The sequence below is a fragment of the Lepisosteus oculatus genome, chromosome 1, assembly GCF_040954835.1.
Source record: "Lepisosteus oculatus isolate fLepOcu1 chromosome 1, fLepOcu1.hap2, whole genome shotgun sequence".
In the NCBI taxonomy this organism is placed as follows: Eukaryota; Metazoa; Chordata; class Actinopteri; order Semionotiformes; family Lepisosteidae; genus Lepisosteus; species Lepisosteus oculatus.
This window is the reverse complement of record NC_090696.1, coordinates 68,917,736-68,943,060: the sequence shown is the minus strand read 5'-3', so window position 1 is coordinate 68,943,060 and position 25,325 is coordinate 68,917,736. Positions and strand designations below refer to the sequence as shown.

Here is a 25,325-nt window from a genome sequence, read left to right as displayed (position 1 = left end):
TAAATCTGTAAAAAGTGAATGTATTCCTGATTTTCTTTCAACTTAATCACAAATCTGTCTTAACAAGTTGTGTTGAGCAATAATAACTAAATTTCTCACTGTAAGCAGTCAGTGTGCTTAAAGATGACACAGTGTCCATTACACTGCATAAATTACAAGGATGTTAGAGATATTTTCCTGTGCTAGTTCTTGAATTCCAAACTTTTCTTACAAACTTTTTAATATCCCATACAAGATTTATATGGCTTTTTGAACAGCACAGCAATCCCACATTTTCCAATTAAATAATATGCTTCATTCAAAAAGGCACTTACAATATCTTTGAAGGATTCAACAAAAACCCTTTAACAAAAACCTTCATGCAAAACACAAGTTGAAAGCACGGGAGGCATTTTTTGAAGCATAACATGCAACAAGGTAAGACAATGAACCTTGTTAGAGCCGAACCCAGCTAATTTTCAACATGGTATGTGAAACACTCCATCATGCAGATTGTATATCACAATATCCACATGGTGTCAGCTTGTGACATCACACACAGTATGCTCTTGTCAATTACCACGTACACTATAAAACACGAGACACCACTTAGTACTGGACGTGGCAGTGACCCCATGACTTTTCTGGAGGCAAAAACAATATAAAATGCACAGTAACGGATGAAGCCCCAACAATATATTTACAGACAAGCAGATGCAAGTCAAATTCTTTAATGCAACTGGCTTTGGTTTTTGTTTAATGAAACCTCTAAAGCCTAAAAAAACATAAATATGACTACGAAGTCCAAATGGTCCCTAAAACATTAAACCAAGATTTAATGCTTCAAATTGAACTCTCTCTCACACACTTCTGAAGGTGTGGTCATTCTAGGTTCAACTGTGCTAAAGATTCGTAGAAAAACTGCAATGATTTTCTCTCACTTTCACATAGCATCTACCAGAAAGCAAGGCAGCAGTCAACACATTAAAGAATATATCTGAGAAATGTGCACATGACCAGTTAAAATGCTTCAAATATTTTGTGATACAATATTTATCACAGTACCCAAAGGGAAAGATGGAACACACAGCATTCTTTAGTTAGTAATGCCTTGTTTTTGATTAAAATGCTTTAGGACTCTTTGTAGGTGACTTATACTGCTGGGACTCAGTTATAACCTAGTGGAACCCACTGAGCTCTAAGTAAAATGGCTTTTAAATATATTTAACCAAGTGTACCAAATCCATAAATACTATTTATGTCAAATTCAAAACGGTCCTTTATTATATGTTCTTTGAACATATTGTATATTCAATAGAAATAAAATGGCTGTACATATACTGTGGTACACAGATAATGAATTGAGACATATAATTGTAAATAAATGTTTCTGTAATTGTACATATAATTGTAAATAATTGTGCAGAAATAAAGCACAAATATTTGGATTATCTCACATAAAATGTCATCAAGAACCTCATTCACATATAGTTCAAGTAGGGAGCTGCGTCAGCATTCGTAGGCTGCAAAGGAACAAGTAAAGGTTTATTCCATGCTGAAAAGAGAAGAAAAGGAACCCAACATTTTGGCTGTGGAGCCTTCTTTGAGTGTGTGACCCGGAGAAGGCTCCACAGCTGAAACATTGTGTTTCTTTTCTTCTCTTTTCTGCATGGAATAAACCTTTACTTGTTCCTCATTCACATATTTTCAATTATAAAAGATAAAGGACTAATTTCCCTGAATACCAGGAAAAAGAAATGACCACTACCAGCAGACAATGTTTATTAATTAATTATTTGTAATAGAACATGTGGGAAAGGTTTCAGAAAGGTTTCTGGTTAAATTTATCTTGGTACAGTACTTTCAAAGGCTTCATTGTGCAAAAATGAGGAATTACGTTTTTATCTTGCCCTTACTGAAGGCGATACTGTATTACCAAATATCTGTTCTGATAGCAGGCTTTAGTTTATTGAAGGAAATGAAGCAAGAAAAAGTTCCCTAAAGAGCCCTGAAGCATCCCAAGCAGGAAGGTTATAAAGAGAGTTTCAATGGGCAAAAACAGCCTTAGACACTGAAGGACGGGCAAGGTGCAGAGATTCACCTGCTGTTGTCATGGTCAAGGCAGGGAGAGGAGCGGCTGAAAACAGAACAGAGACTAATCACAAAAAAGAAGAAGGAGAGAAGGCTGAAAGATTAGATAAGAGTGAGATTTGTGACCGAATGAAAAGTAAAAAGGTCAGCTGAGAAAAAGGAAATGCAGAATAATTTCACCACCATCAATTTCCACCCCACAAAGACTTTTTTCATTCCCATGCAGCAACACATTGTGGCAGCAATTACCAATGGTCTAGGCAGCCTGGATTTGAAACAGCTGTGAGAAAGAAGAGGTTACCCCACAGTAACAGAGGTTACCCCCAATCTATTTGGCACAACAGAGCATGATTCAAAACTAAAAATTGCATCTGATTAAATCAGGACCCCTAAAATATTTCTAAAAAGACTGTGTGAAGATTTGCTTTAGGTCTTGATATAATCAGTGTACAGTAATCTTGTATTACTGTAATTTAACAGTTTACAGGGCAAACCTGAAAGAGTACTTTTTAAAGAAAGGCTGCATTCAGTCCTTAAACACATCATGAAGACCTTATGACCATCCCCTTAAAGACCAAATCCAAATGTCACAACTAAAAACCCAGCTGCAAATTTCCTCTGGGCCAAAGAAAGGCGCCCCAGGCAAATCTTATTTTCATTATGAAGTACCAGGTTAACTACTGGACATTGGCATATGAGTTGAAATTTGATTCAAGACATTTTCTGATGTTAAAACAGTTTATACTGCAGCGGTTACTCCCTGGGGAGTGATGATTACTAAGCACGGACACTAAGGTCGCAGGGCTGAGTGTATGAGTACTTAGTCAGTTGCGTGTTCCCATTCTCATGAATAGCGGACTGCTCCATTTTGAGAGACCTACCCTGAATGAATGGGGCTGGCAGAAACAGCCACATTGTCCAAATGCTCATTTCCCCAGCTGATGCGGTATGGTTCAGTCTCCCTGGCAAGGGCAGATATCTAGCAGGCAATAAAAAGTGACTTGTTAGAATTTCTCTTGGAACAGAATTGATTTAAGCCTGCTGAATGTAAGAAATTAAAGCTATGTTGTTGGAAAGAATAACGGATGACACTAAATAATAAGTTATGCTCAAATCTGATACAGTATACCGTGATTATAGATACAAATCTGATACAGTATACCATGAGTTATTTATTTTTCACAAAGCTACAAAACAGTTGTGATGTTTCAATTATCTTTTGTTTGCACAGCTTAGATGTAAGATTTGTGTGAGCTGCACTGCTATAAAGAACTAAAAAGTCACATTTACATGAAAAAAAATATATTTCAGTACACACAGTATACATTACATTGTTTTAAACTTTGTTTATAACTAACAAATTATTGGAAATAATATAAAAGGCTGAGCCAGTTCACATAGTGTAGGACACACTATTATGGCACTGAGGAAAGGGATGAGTCACATACCTGGTGGCTGGTAGCAGTTATCATGTCCTCAATCTGCCCGTCTTTCATGTATGACCCGTGGATCGGGGTGTGAGACCTGTCTGAACTGAAAGATCGGAGGCTGTTTAGTTAGCAAGTTGCCATGGAGATTCAGATGAAGGAAAGGGGTGGTGTATGAAGAAAAAATGAAAAAAATTGTGGCCCGTTAATGTGTTATGTAACTTCTAGGGGAGGGGTACTTTCATAAAATGAAAGAAACCTCAGTGTCTCAGGGAGCACTGCTGGGTGTATTACAGAGAGCTGAGATACTGTAAGTTCCATTTGCATTTCAGGCTCCAAAAGTGCACTATGAAAAATTCAAAATTTATACTGATTCTCAATAGCACAGTTGGGGGAAAAATATTAGATTTCAGTACACACGGTATACATGACATTGTTTTAATCTTTGTTTAGATTACAACTAACAAATTCTGGAAAAAACAGAAATAAAATTCGACTTTTTATTCCTTACCAGTTCTCTGATCAATGCATTATATTGTTCTAGTTGCAATGGTTTACCTTAATTAATTTTGTATACAGACTTATCTGAAAGCTATGATTTGTTTTCAAAATTGAGCATTTTTGTTAATTTAATAAATAGCATCCAATATTTTATGTTTGCATATTTGCCTTGATTCCTGGAAGACATACAGTATGAGGGGTTGTGTGATGTAGAGTTCACTGGTAAAATTGGGATAATATTTGAACCTTCATGGTTCAAATCATCATGACATAAGAAACAAATATAGACTTATGATACAAGCAATGAAGTGGCAACTGCACACAACAGCACTAGAGAGAAACATATATGGAATTGGTAGAAACATATCTCCAATAAACAGGCATAACGTTTGGGTAATGTGGGCTTCAGCCCACGTGTCCAAGAGACTGTTAAATGAAAAGACTTCTTGGGTAAAAGTTAGGAATTTGTTCATCTCGGATAACATAGCTACAGTATGCTCGAATGAAAGGGCTGGTTAAAAAGAGTCCAAATAAGTATAAATATGGAGCAGAAATGATCTTTTTAGGAGATGCTGTATTATGTTTTGATCTTGGATATGTATTTCCAGAAAATCACTTGATGTTAGATAACCATATTTCGTATATTTGATATTACACACAGCTCTCACCCATGTTTATTAGCATGGGCAGGGGGTTCCGCTGATGACTTTATTCTTATCTCCAATAAAATGCTACACATACACCCTTGTTTAAACTAGCGATTTCTACAGGAAATAAACAAAACATGATATAAAATGTGCATACAATGTGAGCCTAAATATCTCTGAATACTTTGGCTTTGAAATGTCTATTGTGAACAATTCTTACATCGTTAGTAGACAATAAAATGCAAACATTTCAAATCGTGGTGTACAAGGTGTTACAGCATGGTAACTACAAATTACAACAATGTAAAAACCTGACACTTTTATACAATTGTACATCAGTAAAAAAGAGCAGTCTACACAGGTGAGATACCTTTAAGACATCTTATCTTACTATTAGTGAATTCTATATGATGTTTGTCTTAAAGATATTTTTTTCTTTGTGAAAATCTTTTCAATTTGATCAGGAATTTTCAAACTCCTACAGAGTCTGACTGTGGATTGTGGAAAACCACCATTAATCCACCAAAATAATACATCTTTGGAGGTTTCATCCAATCTACATCTAATTCTAGGCATCCAAAAAGGTTCGTTTTTTCAGATCTTGATCTAATAAAAAGCAGAGACCTTAAAAGAAGAATATGTATGAACAATACTGTCCATTCTACATACCTGTGCATGCGACTATGTAAGCATTGTAGAGTAGAATCAGAGAACAAGACGCATGGACCAATTAGTGGAACAGAAGACATACAGTACACACTTTAACACATTTCAGGCACATTTCAGCTTAAGATTTATGTGAAGTAAATCAGTGATTTGTACAGTCAAACATACACTGCAAAATATCATCCTGGATAAAACAAAAATCCTTACAAGATGAATGGTGCACAGTAACATTCCATGTTGTTTTTTTACCTTAATCACTTTAGCAATACAATATACAGTATCATGAAAATCGGACAACATTTTAAAAAAAATTTCATGGGTCAGTCCTGCAATCTGACTCTTATAAAAGTTGTCACAGGTGCTTCCTCAAAAGCATACTGACAGTGTTCTAGCTTGGTTTGACGGACTCAGTGTTGTAAATCAAAATATGCTTAATAAAATAGTGACTCAAAGCAGAAGGATTGTGGGTAGAATAAATCAAAAGGACGTGTTTTATAAACAATGCTGTATATGTAAGAAGCAAAGTCAGAATGTCTCTGACACAACTCACTTAATACATAATCTGTACCGTTTGGTTTTGTATGATAAATATTTCAGTCTTTGCCTATGAAAATGAAGAGAGCTTTCATCAAATATTGTAACTTCTTCTATAAGGCTGTTGAACACTGTACAGTATGTTTAGGAATGTCCGATGTGTGCCTAGTACATCTGTAAACAATAACAGCAGAACTGACAGCATGCATTGCTGTTTTAGATAGAAAAATACAAATCTTAGGAAATACCTGTCAGATCGTCCTCCTAAGCTGAACCTTAAGTAATTCATACCATCTAGGTACTGGCCAGGGAGAGAGTCATCTCCAAGCTCCTTCAGGTCTTCTGCTCTCAGATACTCTCCTCCATCCCCTGTCATAGTGTCATCACCTTGGGAATAAAGACAAAAAATGAAAATGACCTCCAGGACTATTACAATGAACAGCAGATCAAATTCCATGTTCACAGCACCTCAACCCGCAATCAGAGAATGCAAGACAGAGCAAACACAGACACTCAAAAATACAGAAAAAGCTGGAAATCTTTCCAACACAACAGGATCCTGTTTTAAGAGCTTCTCTATGGTTTTTCTTGTATTTAACGGATTTCTTTAAAAGTCTTAAATAATGACTTGTAAATACTGCACTAATTTTGGTTAATGAACCTAGATTCAGAAATTTTTGGATTACATTTGTTGTGCTGAAACAATCTTGGTTTATTCAAATGAAGCTTAAAAATCCATGTAAATCTATCAATAGTGTCTATACTTAAATTTTAAAAATAGATTGTGTTGTCTTAAAAAGCCTTTAGAATTCACATACTGTAGGAAAAATATGGTTACTTCCTTTGACAATAACTAAACTAATAACCTAAATCTCCTATAGTTATTCCTTTGAGAATAACTAAAAGCATACAATTTAACATTTTTGTACCTGAAAGAAAAGATTTAAAAAATGTCAAGAAGCTATTTTCTGCACTACATTTTAAAAAACACTAAAATATAACATAACATATACAGATACCGAGATAAGTCCTGGCTACAACTATTTCTTTAATAAATTCACTGTAATTTTAACTTTCTTTGTACTATTATAATATACAGTTAATGTGTGTTTAAGAAATGTTCACATAGTTAAATATCATGACGATATTACAATATTTAGTACTTTAGTACATTTAATCAGTGAATAGTTTCATTTGAGATACGGAGTGCAAAACGCCTGCAACTATATGATGGTATTTATTTGAAAAATGTCTGGTAGTATAGTAAATTGAGTCCATTACAATGGTGAGAAGCATTGCTTTATCATGGTTAAAATAAAATAACATGCGTATGAATATAAAACTTCTTCTCCATGCAGACTCACTTGTCTAAAAGAGAGTTATATTCAAGGGGTCAGAACTAAGTTTTGATTATAAAAGTAAAGAGCATGAAACCACTTAAAATATAATGCATGTTGCAAACTGCTTAACATTGTCATATTTCAATCTAACTTGCTTCCTGGTTTCCTGACCCTTCACACTCAAATAGGTTGCCTTGATCATTCAGTGATTCCGCATGTTAACCCATCACATTTTTCTTAACACATGTACAGAAAGAGGAGCTAATGTATCGCTTACAGAATATATGACTACCTACAAAAACAGGTATGTAAGTCCAACACACTCATTAGCATTCAAGCGCTAGAGTGCTGCTCTCACTACAGCAGAGGGAAGGCCACTATGGCAGCAAGAAGCAGGAACTCTAACATACTCAGAGAATGAAGACAGACATACTGTAGTTAGACAGTGGGGTTCTGCTGTCAATACCATATTGGCTTCCTGAAAAAAGGAAAAGTTAAAAACAAAAGAAAAAGAAGTATCTCCTACATGACAACTGAGATACTAGATACAATGGGTTAGCAGACATCTGTAAACAAGGGAACAAGTAATAGGTTTATTCCATGCTGAAAAAAAAGAAGAAAGAGAACACAACGTTTCGGCCGTGGAGCCTTCTTCAGGTGCCTACTGCCCTGTCTCTTTCACACCTGAAGAAGGCTCCACGGCCGAAACGTTGTGTTCTCTTTCTTCTTTTTTTTCAGCATGGAATAAACCTATTACTTGTTCCTTTGCAGCCTACGCATGCTGACGCAGCTACCCACCTGAACTACTACCACCTGTAAACAAGGATGACTTTCAGCTCCCATAAAGTTTTACAATAAGTGGAGGCTATGATCTTGCCTATAACTAATCTACTGTATAATGTATGTCAAAATGCAAAGGCCTATGTTGTGAGAATATGTGATTCCTCAGAGTTCTGAAAATAATGTTTTCTTGGGGAAGACATTTAACTATGCATATTAAATAATACAAATATAACTACTATTTACTGGTAGTTAGAATTACAGCTCTAAGAAGCAGATAGACACAAAATTCAATCAAATACTGTATATGTAAATGTAATTTCTATACCCCGCTGTTTTTGTAATGAGTTCTGTTCCTTGACATGATCTTAATATACAGTATAGGCTGCTCTGCAAGTGATGATGAAAAAATATTAAACTTGTTTTTTTATATGAAACTTGTTTTTGTGACTCTTAAAGAAATAAAAAATCCAAAATCCAAACAGACAACTTCATAGAGCAAATTATTTTCATATTCAGACAATGCACTTCTTCTAAAATAAGAATAATAATGCGCACCTGAAAACATTTTTTCATGCAGCTTTAAAAAATTTGCCAAGTTGACTGGCTGCTAGCATGCATATACAGTAGTGGCTTAAAAAAGTGTTCACCCCCCTGTTTGTTCCACATTTTGTTGCATTCTGAGCTTACAGTCATGATACTTTAAAGCAGGACTTTATTTAGACTGTACAGAATCAACTCCAAACCGATAAAAGCTTTTATGTGTAACAATTGCTAAATTATATTGCATCTTGGCTATTTCGCTGTGGTAGTGTTTTTTTTTATATATATAGTCTTCAAAACTACTGTGGAGCACAATCCACATTTGGTCAGAATTTACACTTACAATGGACCCAAACTCATTTTTTTTAATATACAATATATATATATAATTTAATATAACCATCAAATACATCTCTTGCAGTACTGCATCACTTCTGTTTTCAAAAATCCACTTTATTAAACATTCATTTAAAAATGGAATGGTCAGTTATGTTTTACTGTATACCCACCCAATTTGAAATCCCCAGTCGTTAATGAACTTGGCTCAGCACAACAATGCTTGTAATACAGGAAGGAAATAAGCACCTATACAAACATTAACAAAACTACACAAAACTCGTGCCTACCAGAGACACCTACCAAAGTAAATTATTATTTTTATAAAGCAAGTTCCCCAGTGCACCAACAGGATCTCTAATAACTCTCACTACAGTCGTTTGCAAACTGTTGTATGGCAAACTGAGAAGAAGCTTGAAGATTCAAGTCCAGACAACCAGCGTCATGCAGCGTCATCTGACAAAAAATGGGTGTGCCATTGCACGTAACATTTCTTCGGAGGACAACAGAGATGAGAGCACTCTCAATGTTGAGTATTTAATTCACAACAAAAGAAATCATGCTGTTAGATTAGTTATAGAACAGGCTATTGGTTTCTGTAGAAGAGTCATAGTCACAGCAAGTCTGTGTACCTTCCAAGTCGATCGATTCACCATCAGTGAACTGCTCATCATCATAGTACCTACGCACTGTAGGATATACATTGCATATTAAAGGGTGTAAGGAAAAGAACTTTATTTTCTAAAAAAAGAACCTTTAAGTGCTCCATGGGAAAAACTGAGCAGCAAATTTGTGGAATGTATAAAAAACATTGATCAATAAAAAATATACTTCTTAATAAGACAATTTACTTTTTAAGGAACAAAAGATGCTGAGATTTCAAATGTCTTCTATGAATTTTCCTACTTTGTTTTCGTAATACTCTTTATTTTAGTCATCTCACCCTGTTTTAAAAGATTATGTGCTGTGAAGGAAAAATTACACACTGATCAATATAAAAAAGAGCATCATGAAAAAACGCAGACTCCTCTTATAACGCTACGATTGCTACAGTGCACTGCAACACATACTGCCCTGTGGGAGTTTGTTTATCATTTTTATTTTGCTGTGGCATTTTTCAAAGCAAAACGTTAATCATTTTTGAATGCTGAGTCTGAAGGAATAAATTGTATAGAATTTTAATTTACAGAAACTACGAAAGAAGCAGAAAAGCATATGCTGCTAAAATTACAAAAAGTGCATGACACTGTATATCACAGAGTGGCTCACCTTCCTCATCTGATACATCCAGCACCTCAGTCATGGTCTCAGGTACATTCAGTTTGTGTTTCTCAGTCACCGTCTGGCAGCAGAAACAATGCAGAATTAGAAAACTGCGAGATGAAAAGCCATGTTTTCCGATTTGTGCTTGAGTCTCAGTTCATCCTGCTCTAGATCACCACTGCACCATATAATGTTTTAAGTGTCAGCTTTTTTATCAGTTTTATTATTTTTTTAACACTGAGGAATGAAATGCCCAAAGTTTTCTGGCTTATGCTGGAGTCTGTCCATCCTATTTAATTGAACAGAAGACTGTATCACACTAAACTCGTGACATCAACTGGTGTTAATACACCTACATGTGTTGGCAATGAATTGCACATTTCTTTGCGCACAGAAATTGTGCCACACACCTCAGTGTTTGACCATGTTTGCAAGGGCCAGCCTCCCTCAAAACTAAACTCACTATTAGCATGGACAGGTGAGGTCTCATGGTGAAGTTGGCCACGGTATTAACTGTTATGTAACAGTATTACATCAAATCATATTTATGTTTAATTTTGCATATGCATGCTAGGATGTACTGTTGTCACAGGGAGGGCTGGAGGGGTGCCCAAGTGAGTTCTTTTAAATAAAATGCTGGCTCAGCCACAATAGCACTTAGATGCAAAAGTGGTGGTTTATTTGGACAGCGCGCCCCACAACCCAACAAAGCAATTATATGTAGTGCAAAAAAACAACAAAACAGACACAAATGCTTCCTCCAAGAGTTACAAGTCAGTAGTTCCACCACACTTAGGCCCAAACCCTAACTCTCCCTTGACCTAGCGAAAGAGCCTCCTAAATAGGCACAGAATAGCTCTGCCCCCTTGGACCCTACCATTGTCACATTGAAATTATTGAGTTGCCTATCTTTTCTTTTTGTGGGGTGCCATTTTATGGGAGATAACAGAAAGGGAAAAAATTAAAAATCCATACTCTAAATAGGACAGAAATGAGTCTGATCAGACAGCAACAGGAGAGAAAAGTAAGGTTTGTAATGGATCATACTGAAGTTTAGTACTTATTCTCAGGCCTTTCCTTAACAATCAGTAATGGCATGACTGATGCTCAAGATGACACACCACACAACTGGGGCACACAAAGAGTCCTCTCCATGAAATAAGAACTGCCATAAAAAAACCTCTCAAAATGAATGCAAATCAATTCAAGATCACAGTGGATACTGTGCACAACACAGGCCCATGGGGGTTCGGTATACTGTACACTGATTCCACTAGCACAGTATCTCACACATGTTAATGTCACAGATCCACCTGAATTCCTCCACTTCATTTGACATGCTGCAAGCATTACTGTATCTTCATGGCAGGCCAAACAGTACCAGATGCACCGGTAAATGTACTAAAACAGTAAAGTTATATTTTTTATTCAATGCATATCCAAATAGACCATGAATGTAAACTGAATTGGAACCGAAGATAGGGCAACCGTACTCACTGTGGTGGTGGTGATGACCTCCTCTGTGACGACCTTCAGCGTGTCCACCACGGAGATGTATCCCAATCGCCTCGCTATCGCAAGGGCTGTATTGCCGTTCTGAAGAAAGAGCAGGGAAAGCTTAAAGATGGCACACAGGAGTCACAGCTCAGAACTGCAGTGCCTGCCCCGCACAGAAAACAAATCCGCAGCACTTAAAAGGAAAGCAAAATACAAGTCATCATATCTAAATTAAGAACTGTCTCCGATCGTAGTGCTCATAATGGCATTGCTGTTAACCAATATCATTAGAAATAACTGGTAAAAACAGATGATTTATTGACAGTTACCTGTATGTTTTTATTAATTCACATTACTATACACCAAGAAGGATTTTATTATGTGTTGTTTAAATAAGAACTCTGCTTCTTCCTGTCCAGGTTTTTAAGTCAGTTTAAAGCCAACAAACATCCTCTTGGGCAGTGATTTCTGAAATGGTCCATTGACCTCTCTTTTACATATTATTTTACACATTTTGGTATGGTAGTGGAACAGTTTGTTGGAGATGTTGTTCCAGATAGTAATACTAGTTATTACTAAGTACTAATATTATCAATTCCAGTACTAATACAAATACGTGAAGGCCAGTTTTTAAGGGAGCTTTCTCTCTTTCTAACTACGGCAAGAAAATCTAATTGTAAGATGGTCTTCTTTTTGAATGCATGATAGCATAAATCCTGTGGAAACCAAGTCACCTTTTGAAATTAGCAACTTCTGAACATAAGAAAGGTAAAAAGTGTGAGGAAGACACTTGGCAAACCAAACTTCTTTCGATGCCTTTAGCTTAGGGTTCTAGGGTCCCTTCTACTCCTTTGAGAAACCCTACAAATCTGCTTCCCTATCATTGTATATACTTTGTTCCAACCACCTCTGAAACTGTTAAGGCATGTTCTGCCCTAAGCGACCTGCACAGACAGACGACAGGTCGGTCTGTGTCCTCTGGATCTGAATTTTCTTTGCTGATCACGAAATTGTTGTTTGGATACACTTTGCAAAAAAAACCACACTCACCACAGTCGTGGCATTAGGCTTGGCCCCATTCTGCAGAAGCACATTAATAATGTGAGTGTGTCCTTGCTGGGCAGCCTGATGGAGTGGAGTGTAGCCATTCTGAGGAAGGTTGACAAAAATAATGAGAAAAAACCATCAGAACAGAACTGGCTATACCCATGTTACTCATCATCTTCTGTTTTTGTAACATGACTGAAGTGATGAGTTCATTTGTGAATTCTAAACTGAGAGAGCAGAAATTAGAAAAGAAAAAGAAAAACATTTCAACTCTAAGCAGTTAGAAGTGACATAATGTTTTACTGCTGTTAAGGTGCAGACCATTGCATTTTATACTGTATTAAAGATTTTTATGCATCTCTCTGGTTATCTGTGTGTTTTCAGAGCAAATACTACAGAATATTCTAGAACCAAATACTGTAAATGGTTAATGTTGAAAATAGTGTTGAAAATTTCAGTGAGTCTAGTACTGTATTGTGCCACAGCATACCAATGAGAAACATTCAGTAGGTACTTCTGCTCAGAAAATAAATACAGCATAAAAAATCAATAATGCATATAAAAATACCAATTATTTCAGTGTAATTAGAAATGTTATTGCCTCTATTTGAATCTCTTCAAATTCTATTTGCACAAAGGAGAATACAGTCATATATAAAATCAGTATAATTGTGTTACCTTAGTTTTAGCATTGACATTTGCATTATGCTGCAAAAGGAAGTTCACCATCTTGATGCTGCCATAGTGACAGGCTACAATTAATGGAGTATAGCCAAGCTGCGAGAGAGATGATGGGAGAGAATGAAAATGGTACAATATGAGAAAAAAAGGATTTAATTATTTTATTGTACTAGCCATTGTAACAGTGAATTTTGATTAATTAAATTTGATTGATTAAACAGCAAACATTATCAATATACAGTAGGTAAACATCAATATTAAAAAGAAAATTATTTTTAATATTTTTAAAAACAAAGAAACGACAGGGACTTGTTTTTCAAGTACAAAACCAGTACTACTTGAAACACTGAGAGTTCTATAGTAATGGTAATTATAAACTAGATATGATACCTTTGTTTGCGCATCAAGATTTGCGTCATGTTTTGCCAAAATCTCAGCTACATTAACCTTGTCTTCTTGGGCTGCGAGGTGGAGAGATGTCAGTCCGCTCTGTACAAGTTTTCAGAAAATGGCAGTCAAGTCAAGGAAACAGATATTGTATTAACACTTTTTTTTAAAGGGAGATTAATAGTAATGTAATGCATTCTGGCAGAATGGACTCAATGTTAGAGACCACAGTGCTACACTGCCCAAGTTCCAATACCTTCTGTATTGCCTTATATTGTCCAGTAAAAAAGATCAATGCTCTGAATGACAAAATCACTAAACCCTTCAGCAAGGTAAATTAAAGTACACTTCATTTCCCCTTTCCTGCAGTTAGATCACACATATGTACAGTAAACCAGTACTGACATGAAAATGCAAAACAAGAAGCAGATTCTAATATATTTCACATGAAATGTAAAATACTAGTTGATTGCTGGTCAACAGCTTGAGAACCATCTGCAACTGAACATGGCAAAGATGAAGGAGCTGGTGATAGATTTCAGGAGGAAGAGGGTCCAGCCTACTCCGGACTGCATCCATATGAGTGGTGTGGAGATAGTGGACTCATACAAGAACCTGGGACTACACATCGACAATACACTGGAATGGTCTAAGAACACTGAGACCATCTACATGAAGGGTCAGAGCCGACTTTACTTCTTGAGGAGGCTCAGGTCCTTCAATATGTATAGTAAGATGTTTCATATGTTCTATCAGTCGGTTGTAGCGAGTGCCATTTTTTACGCAGTGGTGTGCTGGTGCTCTGGGATTAGAGCAGGGGATGCTAACAGGCTGAACAAGCTCATCAAAAGAGCAAGTTCTGTCATTGGGTCTGATCTGGACCCCTTGGAGGTAGTGGCTGAGAGGAGAATGGTGTCCAAATTAATGGCCATCATGGACATGGACTGCTTACATCTGTTTTCCTGTTTACAACTGTTTTTTGTGCAATATACTGTATGCTAGGGATTTGTGCAATGGATTTATAATGTGCAATACAACTTTGTGTACTGTACTTTCGGGTCTGTTTTTGTATATTTTGAACTGTGAGCAACTCTGTATAATCCATTTTTTACTTTTTACTGCACTTCTCACTGACTGTATTGTACAGTATTGTATTATTGTATCATTTCATTAAACTGTGCTGTGCTGACTGTGCTAAGCTGCTGTTGCACTGCAATTTCCCTCACGGGATCAATAAAGTATCTATCTATGTCATCAAGGTATTCTTGAGTGAGGAACACTAGAAAAGACTGTATAATTATGGGTTAGAAGACTATAATATGAAAACATCCCAGGTTTAGCACATCTGCTAAAAGACACCAAGGAATTTGTGTCTTGTATGAATGTGTAGTTACTTTAAAGCTCTTCAGGCCATGTAGAAAATGCTATATGTGTTTTATCATTTATATTCATTGTTTTTTTTTACATTCTCATTGCACTCTTGAACAAAGACAAATGGTTGTGGTATATTACCAACATTTCAACATAGAAGATGTATATAGTAATTGCTATCCTGTGATTTTTTACTTTGTCTGCAATTGCACTGCAATTTTTTGCAGCTTTTTACTGTGGTTTAGGTAGGTCGCTATCCATAAAATACTGAAAATATTTATATTAAAGGGTGGGTATGGATGGTTTTTCCTTTGTCCCTTACCTTTGTAGGCACATTAACATTGGTCCCTTTCTTCAGCAGTAAAGTCACCATTTCAGTGTGTCCTTCCTGTGAGGCGAGGTGTAGAGGGGTGACTCCCTGTTTGGTCACGATGTTTGTCTCTGCCCCATACTGCAGCAGAGTTGAGGCAATGTCCATCTGATTCTTCTTGGCAGCAATATGCAGTGGAGTGTAACCATTCTGTGATTTGAGAGGCAAAACGTATAAACCAGAGAAGGAGCTTCAGACACCTTATTTACAAAATAGTATGCAACAAACCCTTCAACACACTTGCTACTATTTTAAAAGTATGTAAATGTAATACTCTTCATTATCCATTCATTCATTTTTTAAGTAACCTGGAATACCAGAAAAAGGGCGAGGACTGTATAACACATCCTGATCTTTAAATTAATTGTCTGACTACAGCATTTTGATTGCAAAGAAACAGTATAATTCACAAGAAAAAAATGTCCTTAAATGAACTGGTAATATATTTGTAATCTGTTAAACAGATGACTTGTGCAAAGTAAAAAAATAATTATACGCTGAGAAACTTTTGCAACTTCAGTCTTCAGTCTCCAAAGGCCCAGTCTTTTATAAGTGGGTGGAAGACTGTAATAAGTCATTTCAATGGGACATTTTAGATCATTAAGCTGCTGTAATTGCTCTGAATTTTGCAACACTGTAGCTTTGGAAGTAAAATTTATCTAAGGGGGTTGCAAACCTTTTATGTATTCATTTGACTTTTAAATGTAAAATATATACTGATGTACAATGAAAATGCAACAGTCAAAATTTTACATCAGTTTGTCATAATAATGTCTTTCATTTATACTATATACCACTGTGACATGTAGCACATATACTGTATGACAGATGGCAGCCACTGTGTGTCAGAAGCAATCTATAAAACAAATCAGGTAGGGAATTAAGACTGTAACTCACTTGAACTTAGGAGGAACTTAAGATAAGCTAAGCTGGGTAAGTGTAAAGTGGAATTTGTAGGACACCAGGGTCGGAACACCTACTCTTACAAATATGGCCATGACCTGTTTCATCCAAAGGATGGCACCTCTTATAGCACGGTATCTCCTGTCACATGGGTTTGATAAATCTGCTCCAGAGGGAAGAGGGTCAAGCTACAGCATTGGTCTACCATACCACTAACACTAATAAAAGCAACAACTTATCCTTGAAAGTCTCCTACCCAGGTATTGACTAGACCTACTTTATCTTCTGAAAGCCAATGACCTCCGTATACAAGGTGCTTAATAATGAGCTCAAGTCATTTAATTTACAAAAAATCCAAGGTGCATCGTGTTTTGTAGTTGAGTTGAGTTATAATGGTCAAAGTGAGCTCACTAAGAATCTGTATACAACAGCCATTCAAAAGGACAATGTCAATTAACACAAGAACAGCCACAAATACAACTACTGTATGTCTTTCATTGAGTAATGAAGATCTCCTGGTTGCTATTGAAGATTTCCTGGCTGCCTATTTGTGAGATACTTTCCCCACAGAAGAGATCTGTTTTAATAATCTGCAGTCTAGTATAGAGAGACCAGAACACTGACTGTAAAAGACAGGCCATGTCCTGGAAAGTAGAGGGTCACTAGCCCAGGACTTCCACAACATTCAGATCCATCTGTATAGTTATGAGGGTGCAGTGGCTACTGCACAATAAATATTCCAGGAGAGAATAACCCATGTATAAACAGAATGACACAAGAATATAACAAAAATCACAAATGAGGGTAAGCTATTTACTGTAGCTTTTGTAGTTTTTTTGGTTGGTAGTAATTAATTGATCTAAACCTAAACTAGCTGTTTCTTGAAGAAAAGCAAGGTATAAACTTAAAAAAATGGCTTCCGTGAGACTCTCATCACTCTTTATGTTAAAGAGTGGGTGAGTAACTCTCGGGGAGTAATCTCTTTTAGCATAACTTTAGGTACACACTGAAGGCAGACCCTCATGGCTCAGAGATAGTGACAAAGTCCTTGAATCAGCAGGGGTTTTCCCAGTTCTGCAAGCCAATATGGAAGTCCTTCCATCAGGAAAATGAGAGACCACAGTACTACAATTGTGATGGCATGTCTTCAAGAAAATAGTGTTCAGATCTTGTTTTGATTTTTTCCCGGACAAAGTCCCATAGAACATCCATGTGACCAACTCGCCGGTGCCATCAGTAGAAGACAACTGTGACCAACTGTGATCCGGTCTAAGTATCAGTGCTGCCAGGATTGTATTAATGTTTAGCATACCTGATAGTAATTTTGTGATGTTTTACAAGTGTCTGAAAATCTATATATGTTTATGTTTCATAAAATATGCGATTTTGTTTAATACTGTACCTACAGCATGTTTAAAACATTGAATTTAAATCCATCAGACTTGAGTGTTGTCTTTCTTTTGTGCGTCAGTATATTGCTCAGTGGAACATAAAAATGATTCCTAAGACCAAGTGCTTTTGACCGAGGTATGTCCTCTTTGCCTGTTTCAGAGTCTCACCTTTGCTGTTGCATGGGGAGACGCCCCTTTGTCCAGTAGCAGGAGTGCCACCTTCTGGTTATCATAGTGAGCAGCAACATGAAGAGGGGTGAGGCCGTTCTGTAAGGAGGTTTTAAGTGCAAATGCATTAATTGCTGTTAGCAGGACTTAAGCTGCAGTTAGGCAAATAATAACAGAAAACAAAAAAAGAACTAAGCTTTGTTATGGGGGGAAATGCACATTAAATGTTAAATGTTTAATTTAATATGCAAGCTGCAGTGGGTTTATTTTTTGGTTCCTTATTAATTGAAAAAGAAGAAGAAATTTTATTGTTCATATTATTGACTCGAATTAAAAAAGACGATAAAAAAAGATCCAAGAATTAGGAAAAATTAGCTGGACTAAAACTGTGCTTACCGGAATTCTGGCTGTCAACATAGCCTCAATACAAAAAAATATTGATTAACTCTCAAACACACATCAGAGGTGTTTTCACGAAAATGATGTACCTTAACATAAAACTAACCATAACCTGTTTAGTAACCTTAAACAGTCACATGGGAGGACACATCTTTCGAAAAATGAAATTTAACTTTGGAAATTAACATTTTGATTATCTTGTGTAGAACTACTCATAGGAACTGAGTTACCACATTATTCAAGTGAAGCTTAAAGTAGCAAACACAGGGATTAAGAAAAGGACAGCTATAGTATGAAACAATATAATTTGAGATCAACTGTTTTAGGAAATATTTATAAAGCAGTTCAAAGCAATGCAACTTGAGATAATTTGCTACTTCCTTTATTCTGTCACACAGCTGTGCTATTCTGTATATAGCTGAGAATAAAGCTTTATGCCTGTCTTGCTGGCAGGCAGAATTCTTTGGAGATGTGGTTCCATTTTGAAAATTGATTATGCTCAACCATGGATATGCTGTGTGCTTTGTTACAGTATCTCATTGATTGTCCCTTTATGAACTTAATTCCTCATCTCAAAACAAGGACATAAATCAACCAGTGCTTTCTCATTTGTAGGTAATGGCTGTTAGTGCTTTGAGTTTTAGCACTGCTTTCTACAGTAAATGAGATTCAAGGCTCTTCATGAAAATTTAAATAACAGAAGAACTGCATACAGTATATTGTACGGTAGTTTGTTACTGAACCAATGTGACTGAACCAATCCTTTAAACTCCATGGGCATTTCACTCTATGGTATAGTGTTAAGATTATTGCTAGTTTTAATTATACTCACTTTATGAAACACAAGTACAGTGTTTGAATGGACTTGAAAAGGATAGTTTTTTATAGGTTGAGTCATCAAGGTCACTTCTGTTGACACTCTAGAACTCTAAGGAATGGGTTCTGTGTAGTCGAGGGGAATCTGGTTGTCCTGAAGGTTCTCTTTCTCTATCAAAGGTGCTGATCAGCGGAACAGCTTGCTTACCTTGCCAGCAGAGTCAGGGGGAGCTCTGCGCTGAAGAAGGAGTTTTGCCACATCCAGGCTTCCATATTTGGCAGCCACATGTAATGGAGTGAATCCTTTCTGTAAAATATCCACAGCAGACAATTATTGTCTTATCAAAGGGAAACACAGAACCGGACTACTTTTCTGCCTCCTACAATAAATAAAATTGGCAAATTAGGAACGGAGACACCATTTGACTGTGTTCTCTACTTAATCGAGATCATTTTAAACGCAAACCAAATTCCAGTTGTTCTAATGATGTAGAAATACTGCACTAAGACTTGCCATGTAAAACCTTGTGTTTACTGTGTGCTTCAGGTATATTTTTTCTCGAATGTTGACACACGATTAGATTTGTCTTGAATTTCAAACTCGTTTCAATGGCTCAAATCCATAGAGCTGTCAACTGATCTTGATACACGTTTCTTTCAAAATAGGTACTACCAGTCAACTGAGACAAATGTGTGAAAAACGACCTTTCCAGTTAGACAAGAGTACTTTATTTCATGTTCCACTGCACACAAGGAATTTCTCCTGCAGGAATACATCTTTATTCACTCTACAACAGGAGCTTTCCAATTCTGCCAGAGGATTTCCTGTAGTGACATGAAGATGACAAGTTGCCTTTTTTCTCACCAGAGGGTGCTATACAGCATATTTCATGCTTTCCAAGCCACTTTTGGATGAATTAGAGGATTACCTCTAATGCCAGAAGAAAGGCGAAGGCCTTGATATATACAGCATTTTTCCTAAAACTGCACTGAAGAAAATGGGAATTGGGGGATTTACCTTTGTGGCAAGGGAATGTGAGGCCCCAGCCTCCAGGAGAACTGAGGCCACATCAACCTGTCCTTCTCTGGCAGAGATGTGGAGAGGAGTGTAGCCATTTGTGGTGGCAGCATCAGGGTGGGCCATATGCTGCAGCAACAGCTGCACAATCTCGGTTTTGCCCAGGCGGGATGCAATGTGAAGAGGAGTCTGCTCCTCCTGGAAAAGCAATTCGTTAAATCGAATGGAATGGAAATCTGACTTGTCACTGACTTGAACTGGAGCACCACTAAGAAGGAGGAGCTTTTCAAAATACACTTGAGGAATGAATCCAAAATATACAGCATGATAATGCTGCAGAATACACCACATAAGATAGATGGCAGTCAGGGCTAATGCACGAGTTAAGAGTTTTAAAACATGTACAGTACATTGAGATCTAGTCAGAGAGGGTCATAATGCTTTAATTCATGAGCAAACCAGTCAAGTATTTAAAGTATTTTATTATGCATTCTGAAAGGAAATTGCTCATTTATATGGCACGAATGAACACTTTGTTTGAAAAGAAAAGCACGCCTTTGTGAGACATAACTGCATTTCATGTTCATGCTTAATTTCTCAGATTGATGTTTTTTTTTTTTAATTGTGGAGGTCAAGAGACTCCATTTACTGTTTTTCAGTTCACCACAATATTATTACCGCCTCTAGACGGCAGATCTGTTCTGAAGTTAAATTGTTCCTGTCTTTAGTTATCAATTACTGAACAAAATTTTAGTCAAACACAAACAGTGGGTAAAGAAGTTCTTACACTGTAGCGTTGTCAATCAAGAGTATATAAATCTGAATTTGAAATGATAGAGGAATAAAAATCAAAGTTTATCCATATGCTTTATTAAAGTATTGTATCTCACCCCTTGTTTAATTTTACTTTTTAGAACTCGAAATATTTAAATGGAATACAAAAAATTGATTCCACATACTATTATTATTTTTTGATGAACACAACACACAAGCAACAGGTTTCAGATCACTCTGTACTTGAGAGCACGTTATTATGATCGCAGCACGTGACACAAACCGAATGCCAATGCCTTACCCTGGCTCTGGCATCCACGAGCGCGCCGTTTCTCAACAAGCAGCGCACAACTTCCACCTGTCCTGCACGGGCAGCCATGTGAAGAGCTGTCTCCCCTCGCTGGAAGAGCAGGTACCATAAGTTATTTTTCCCCAGCACAGCACAGTCGGCGCATTTCGTACAGCTCCACTGTTACAACTTTCTTTTTACTTTGTTCAGCTAACTTTGGAAACTATTTTCTCTGTTAAAATGAATTTGCACAGGTCTTTTAACCATGGACAAAAAGTCATTATTTAATTGATAAAGTAAGACAAGGGCAGGATATAAAATAAGAGTAATGAGCATGTACGGTTGGATAGGCCTTTTAATATGAATTTGTGTTTTTCTTCTGAGACTCTTTTTAATAGAGATTTAAACTCTAATCTGCTTCCTATTCTTAAAAAAAGGTCCACAACTGTGCTCTATCTATAGCCTGTGATCACTGGACTGTAAACAAAGATACAGTAGGAAATTATCTGCAAAGGTTCCTTCTAAACAAAAGGAAACATACTGTACATGTCTTGTCTAATCCATCATGACCAGACAGGCTTTTTGAGCTTACTCAGTAATGATTGCCATGATGCCATTGTACTGGCAGATCTAACTACAAGTAGAAAACTACTGTAAAAGGTTGGGTGCAGACTGATATTCTCTAGAGCTGCTTCTGGTTACATTCATTCATTTAAATATTGTTTGTTTACTCATCATATATAATTTTTTAATTTAATTTCAGTATTATGTTAACAATGAAATGTTAACATAACATTGTACCCTGGTTCTGCCAATTCATGTTTTTTGCAGGAAAAAATATTTGTATTCACATTTAATTACAGCTACTTGACTTGCAGTGAAGTATTGTTTCCTGACAAACTTAAGACTTGTAATTAATTTTGACAAAGTGCAGAAACAGAATGTCTCAAGGACCCTAATATATTAAAATAACCAACCTCCCAGTCCTTAATCAGGATATAAATACTGCATCCCAATCAGACTTTGTTTTGTGGGCTCCAGCCTTTAATTGTATAGTGTGTATCATAATCATCTTGTCTTGAAAATACAGGTACACTAATTTCAGTGTATTAACAATGTAATCAACCTGTAGATGTGTGTTATTTTGAAAATACATGTATTTACATATAAATACTTTAACCACAGTAAGTAATGTACCTGTTTTTTTAATTACATGTCTGTTATCTATATGTAAACTTCTCTTTTTAAAAGAATACTGCGGATAAAAACAAGAAACACGAGGGAATGATAATTCCAGCTTGTATGCTTACAGTACATCTTCCTTAGCAGCTTATTTTAGGCTGGATGATGTTGGGAGTGTCAACTATTGTCTGTTGTACATCTATTGAAAAATTTCAGCACTATACGCAAGAGAAGTAGTTCAGCTCATGCGGCACTCACAATGTTGCTGACATCCGGCGAAGCTCCATTCTGGAGAAGCAGGAGGACTATGTTCAGGTGGCCCATGAATGCAGCCACATGTATTGGTGTAAGGCCAGACTGAGTGGGGAAAAAAAAAGATGTTTTATAATGCTGTATTTGACACAGGTAAGCTCCATTTCAAACAGTTTTTTGTATATATTTTCAACTACCAGAATGTTATACCTCTGTTATGGCTTGAATGGATGCCCCGTATTTTACAAGTAGCTCCATGACCTTGACTCGATTCTTCTTGCACGCAATGTGCAGGGGGGTGAAACCATTCTGCGCGGGACACAATAAAAATGAAGAGCAAGCACCAATCACGTCACTCAGTCACTCAGGCATGCCCCGTTGTCATATCACGCGCGAGCAAAGAAATTCAGCGTTGTTCTCTGGGCTTCCCTACTTCAAGGGAGTGCAGCAGGGAAAACACACGTGAATTCATATTTTATAATGTGTGAAGTGACAGTTAACTTGGTAACTGAAGCTTGATACAAATCCACAGAGTAATGACACTTTCAAAGTGTTCTTACTTCCCGACAAACAAGCTGAGGTATCTTCCTAATGAATAGGTTCTTCTTCTGTCTTCCTGGTGCTAATTAGGCAGTAACTGGTCTTGAAGGTGTCTGTGGAAGAAATATGATGGGGAGACATACCAGAGCTCGAGCATTGGGGTTGGCCCTCTTGTCCAGAAGCAGTTTGGTGACGCGGTAGTGGCCACAGTGAGCCGCAACATGGAGAGCCGTCAAGTAGTCCAGGGTGACGTCATCGACGGGGGCCTTGTGCTGCAGCAGGTGTTTGACACACTCAACGTGGTCGCCTTGGGCAGACATGTGCAGAGGAGACAGACCGTTCTGTGGGGAAGGACGCGGGGTTTTAAAAAAAGACGATCCTTACACCTCTCTAGATCAGTCGCAGTGCTAAACAAATTACAGGCCAGGATGAAATACCCAATAACTGCACAAGCTGGGACTGGAAGGCGACTTTTAGAGCATTGTCAGCTTTGTTTACCAAGAATTTTATGTAAAAGAAAAAAAAAACTGTGTTTTCTCCGCTTTACTAGTGACCTAATGTAATATGTGAAGGTAAAATTCCACAGAGCTTAAGGATGAGTTCACTGCCTTTTTAATTTAACACTCTTTACAGCAATATTCATTCAAAAACAATACCTGTACTTTGTAACAGTTACTTTATTACTGGATGTATTTCTCATCATTGTTCAGTATATTAGAAGCTTCCTAAACCAAAGAGAAAAATGTCACGTTGTAGAAGTTTCAGTGTTTTTTATTTCTATGAGAGAGGTTTCTTAACAGTTGTTACTGCTTACTCATATGCATTGTCACTGATATGTTTAATAACATCTAAGTTATTAAAAAAATCATATATACACATATACAAACACATCTTTCCTTTTTGTCTGACATTTCCATGGGGATAGGGTTGGGAAACACGTAAGACAAACATATGAGTATCAGATCCTGCTGCTCTTATTTCTGATTTAAGTAACATACAGCTACTGTATAACGTTCCTTCGTTATTGTTGTATCACACTGAAGAATAAATAACATTAATCTACATTCTAGTATGGTATATTCACAATTCTTGTGATAAAAATGTTAATTACAGATACTTTATTAAACATATAAGACGTGAAAATTAAGAATGTGTGCTTCTTAAAGTACTTCAATATCAATATACTTTTTATGGTTTATATGGAAGGAATGAACTGTCACACAGAAGTTTCTTTGAAAAGCTCTGGGTGTTTTAGACATTAGAGAGCATACAACACTGTCTACCGTATACAGTATGTATATTATACAGTTTATACTATATCCTATCTAACATTGAATCAACATGACATACAGTACATAGTACAAGTATTTGTGATTATTTTAACATTAATAATATTAAGATTTGCCCCTTAAAATAGGAGTTATATGAAACATGAGCATTTAAGAGTCCAAGAACAGAAGAACATAACAATTGTCATGAATTATGAATAAATGTTAATATGCAAATTATTTCGCTAGGCCTGTTTTGGATTTTGGCTGTGGTTGCTTGCCTTGACTAAATTTACCAGATTCATTTTTAGTGATTCTGATTCAAACATAGAGAATGTACAGTGATTTCCATCTGGCTTTAAATGGGAATTCAGAACTGCATGATTCACGCATGCAGCAGTACTTCACAGAGCTTTCTCAGGACTTAACAAGAGATCATATTCTGTAAGAACAAACAATGAGAAAATCATTAAAATGGTTTGCTGAAAGTTCATCCTCAGACAATAAACTGAAAAATACAGACCTGTGGAGCATAATAAAAAAAAACCTGCACGTTGTTGTCACGGACGTCCAAAAGGACTTACCGTGGGGAGCAGGAGAGCGGAAAAAGACCCATATGCGTAGCGGCGAGACGGGAAAAAGGCCCGGGCTCATTAGTGCAAAGAGTTCAGGAATGCCGTATAGAAACCTATGCCCTCAGGGAGCGGACGTGGGGCGCCCTGGTGATAGGCGGGTCTCAGGACATCCGAACGTCAATGCTGAGCAAGGACAGAGTGCAAGACCCGGAAATATATAGCCCAAGGGAAAGAGAGGGACAGGAAGGACAGCAGACCGGAAACTAGGGACAGGACAGAGAAGGAGCGCC

General features: G+C 36.8%; 1 protein-coding gene across 2 annotated transcripts in view; it reads right to left on the bottom strand.

Moving 5' to 3' along the window:
- Window positions 1-25,325, bottom strand: part of LOC102699014 (ankyrin-2) — an 88,596-nt gene that overhangs the window by 38,567 nt on the left and 24,704 nt on the right. For both annotated transcript variants that reach the window (XM_069191937.1, XM_069191944.1), the window contains exons 11-29: window positions 23,336-23,533; window positions 22,863-22,961; window positions 22,659-22,757; window positions 21,231-21,329; window positions 20,156-20,353; window positions 19,346-19,444; window positions 17,923-18,021; window positions 15,413-15,610; window positions 13,723-13,821; window positions 13,330-13,428; window positions 12,655-12,753; window positions 11,605-11,703; window positions 10,114-10,186; window positions 9,477-9,533; window positions 7,619-7,663; window positions 6,094-6,232; window positions 3,519-3,603; window positions 2,952-3,049; window positions 2,081-2,116 (exon numbers count right to left, since the gene is read on the bottom strand). In XM_069191937.1, coding sequence (XP_069048038.1) covers window positions 2,081-2,116; window positions 2,952-3,049; window positions 3,519-3,603; window positions 6,094-6,232; window positions 7,619-7,663; window positions 9,477-9,533; window positions 10,114-10,186; window positions 11,605-11,703; window positions 12,655-12,753; window positions 13,330-13,428; window positions 13,723-13,821; window positions 15,413-15,610; window positions 17,923-18,021; window positions 19,346-19,444; window positions 20,156-20,353; window positions 21,231-21,329; window positions 22,659-22,757; window positions 22,863-22,961; window positions 23,336-23,533 — 2,018 coding nt within the window. The remainder of the gene's footprint in view (window positions 1-2,080; window positions 2,117-2,951; window positions 3,050-3,518; window positions 3,604-6,093; window positions 6,233-7,618; window positions 7,664-9,476; window positions 9,534-10,113; window positions 10,187-11,604; window positions 11,704-12,654; window positions 12,754-13,329; window positions 13,429-13,722; window positions 13,822-15,412; window positions 15,611-17,922; window positions 18,022-19,345; window positions 19,445-20,155; window positions 20,354-21,230; window positions 21,330-22,658; window positions 22,758-22,862; window positions 22,962-23,335; window positions 23,534-25,325) is intronic.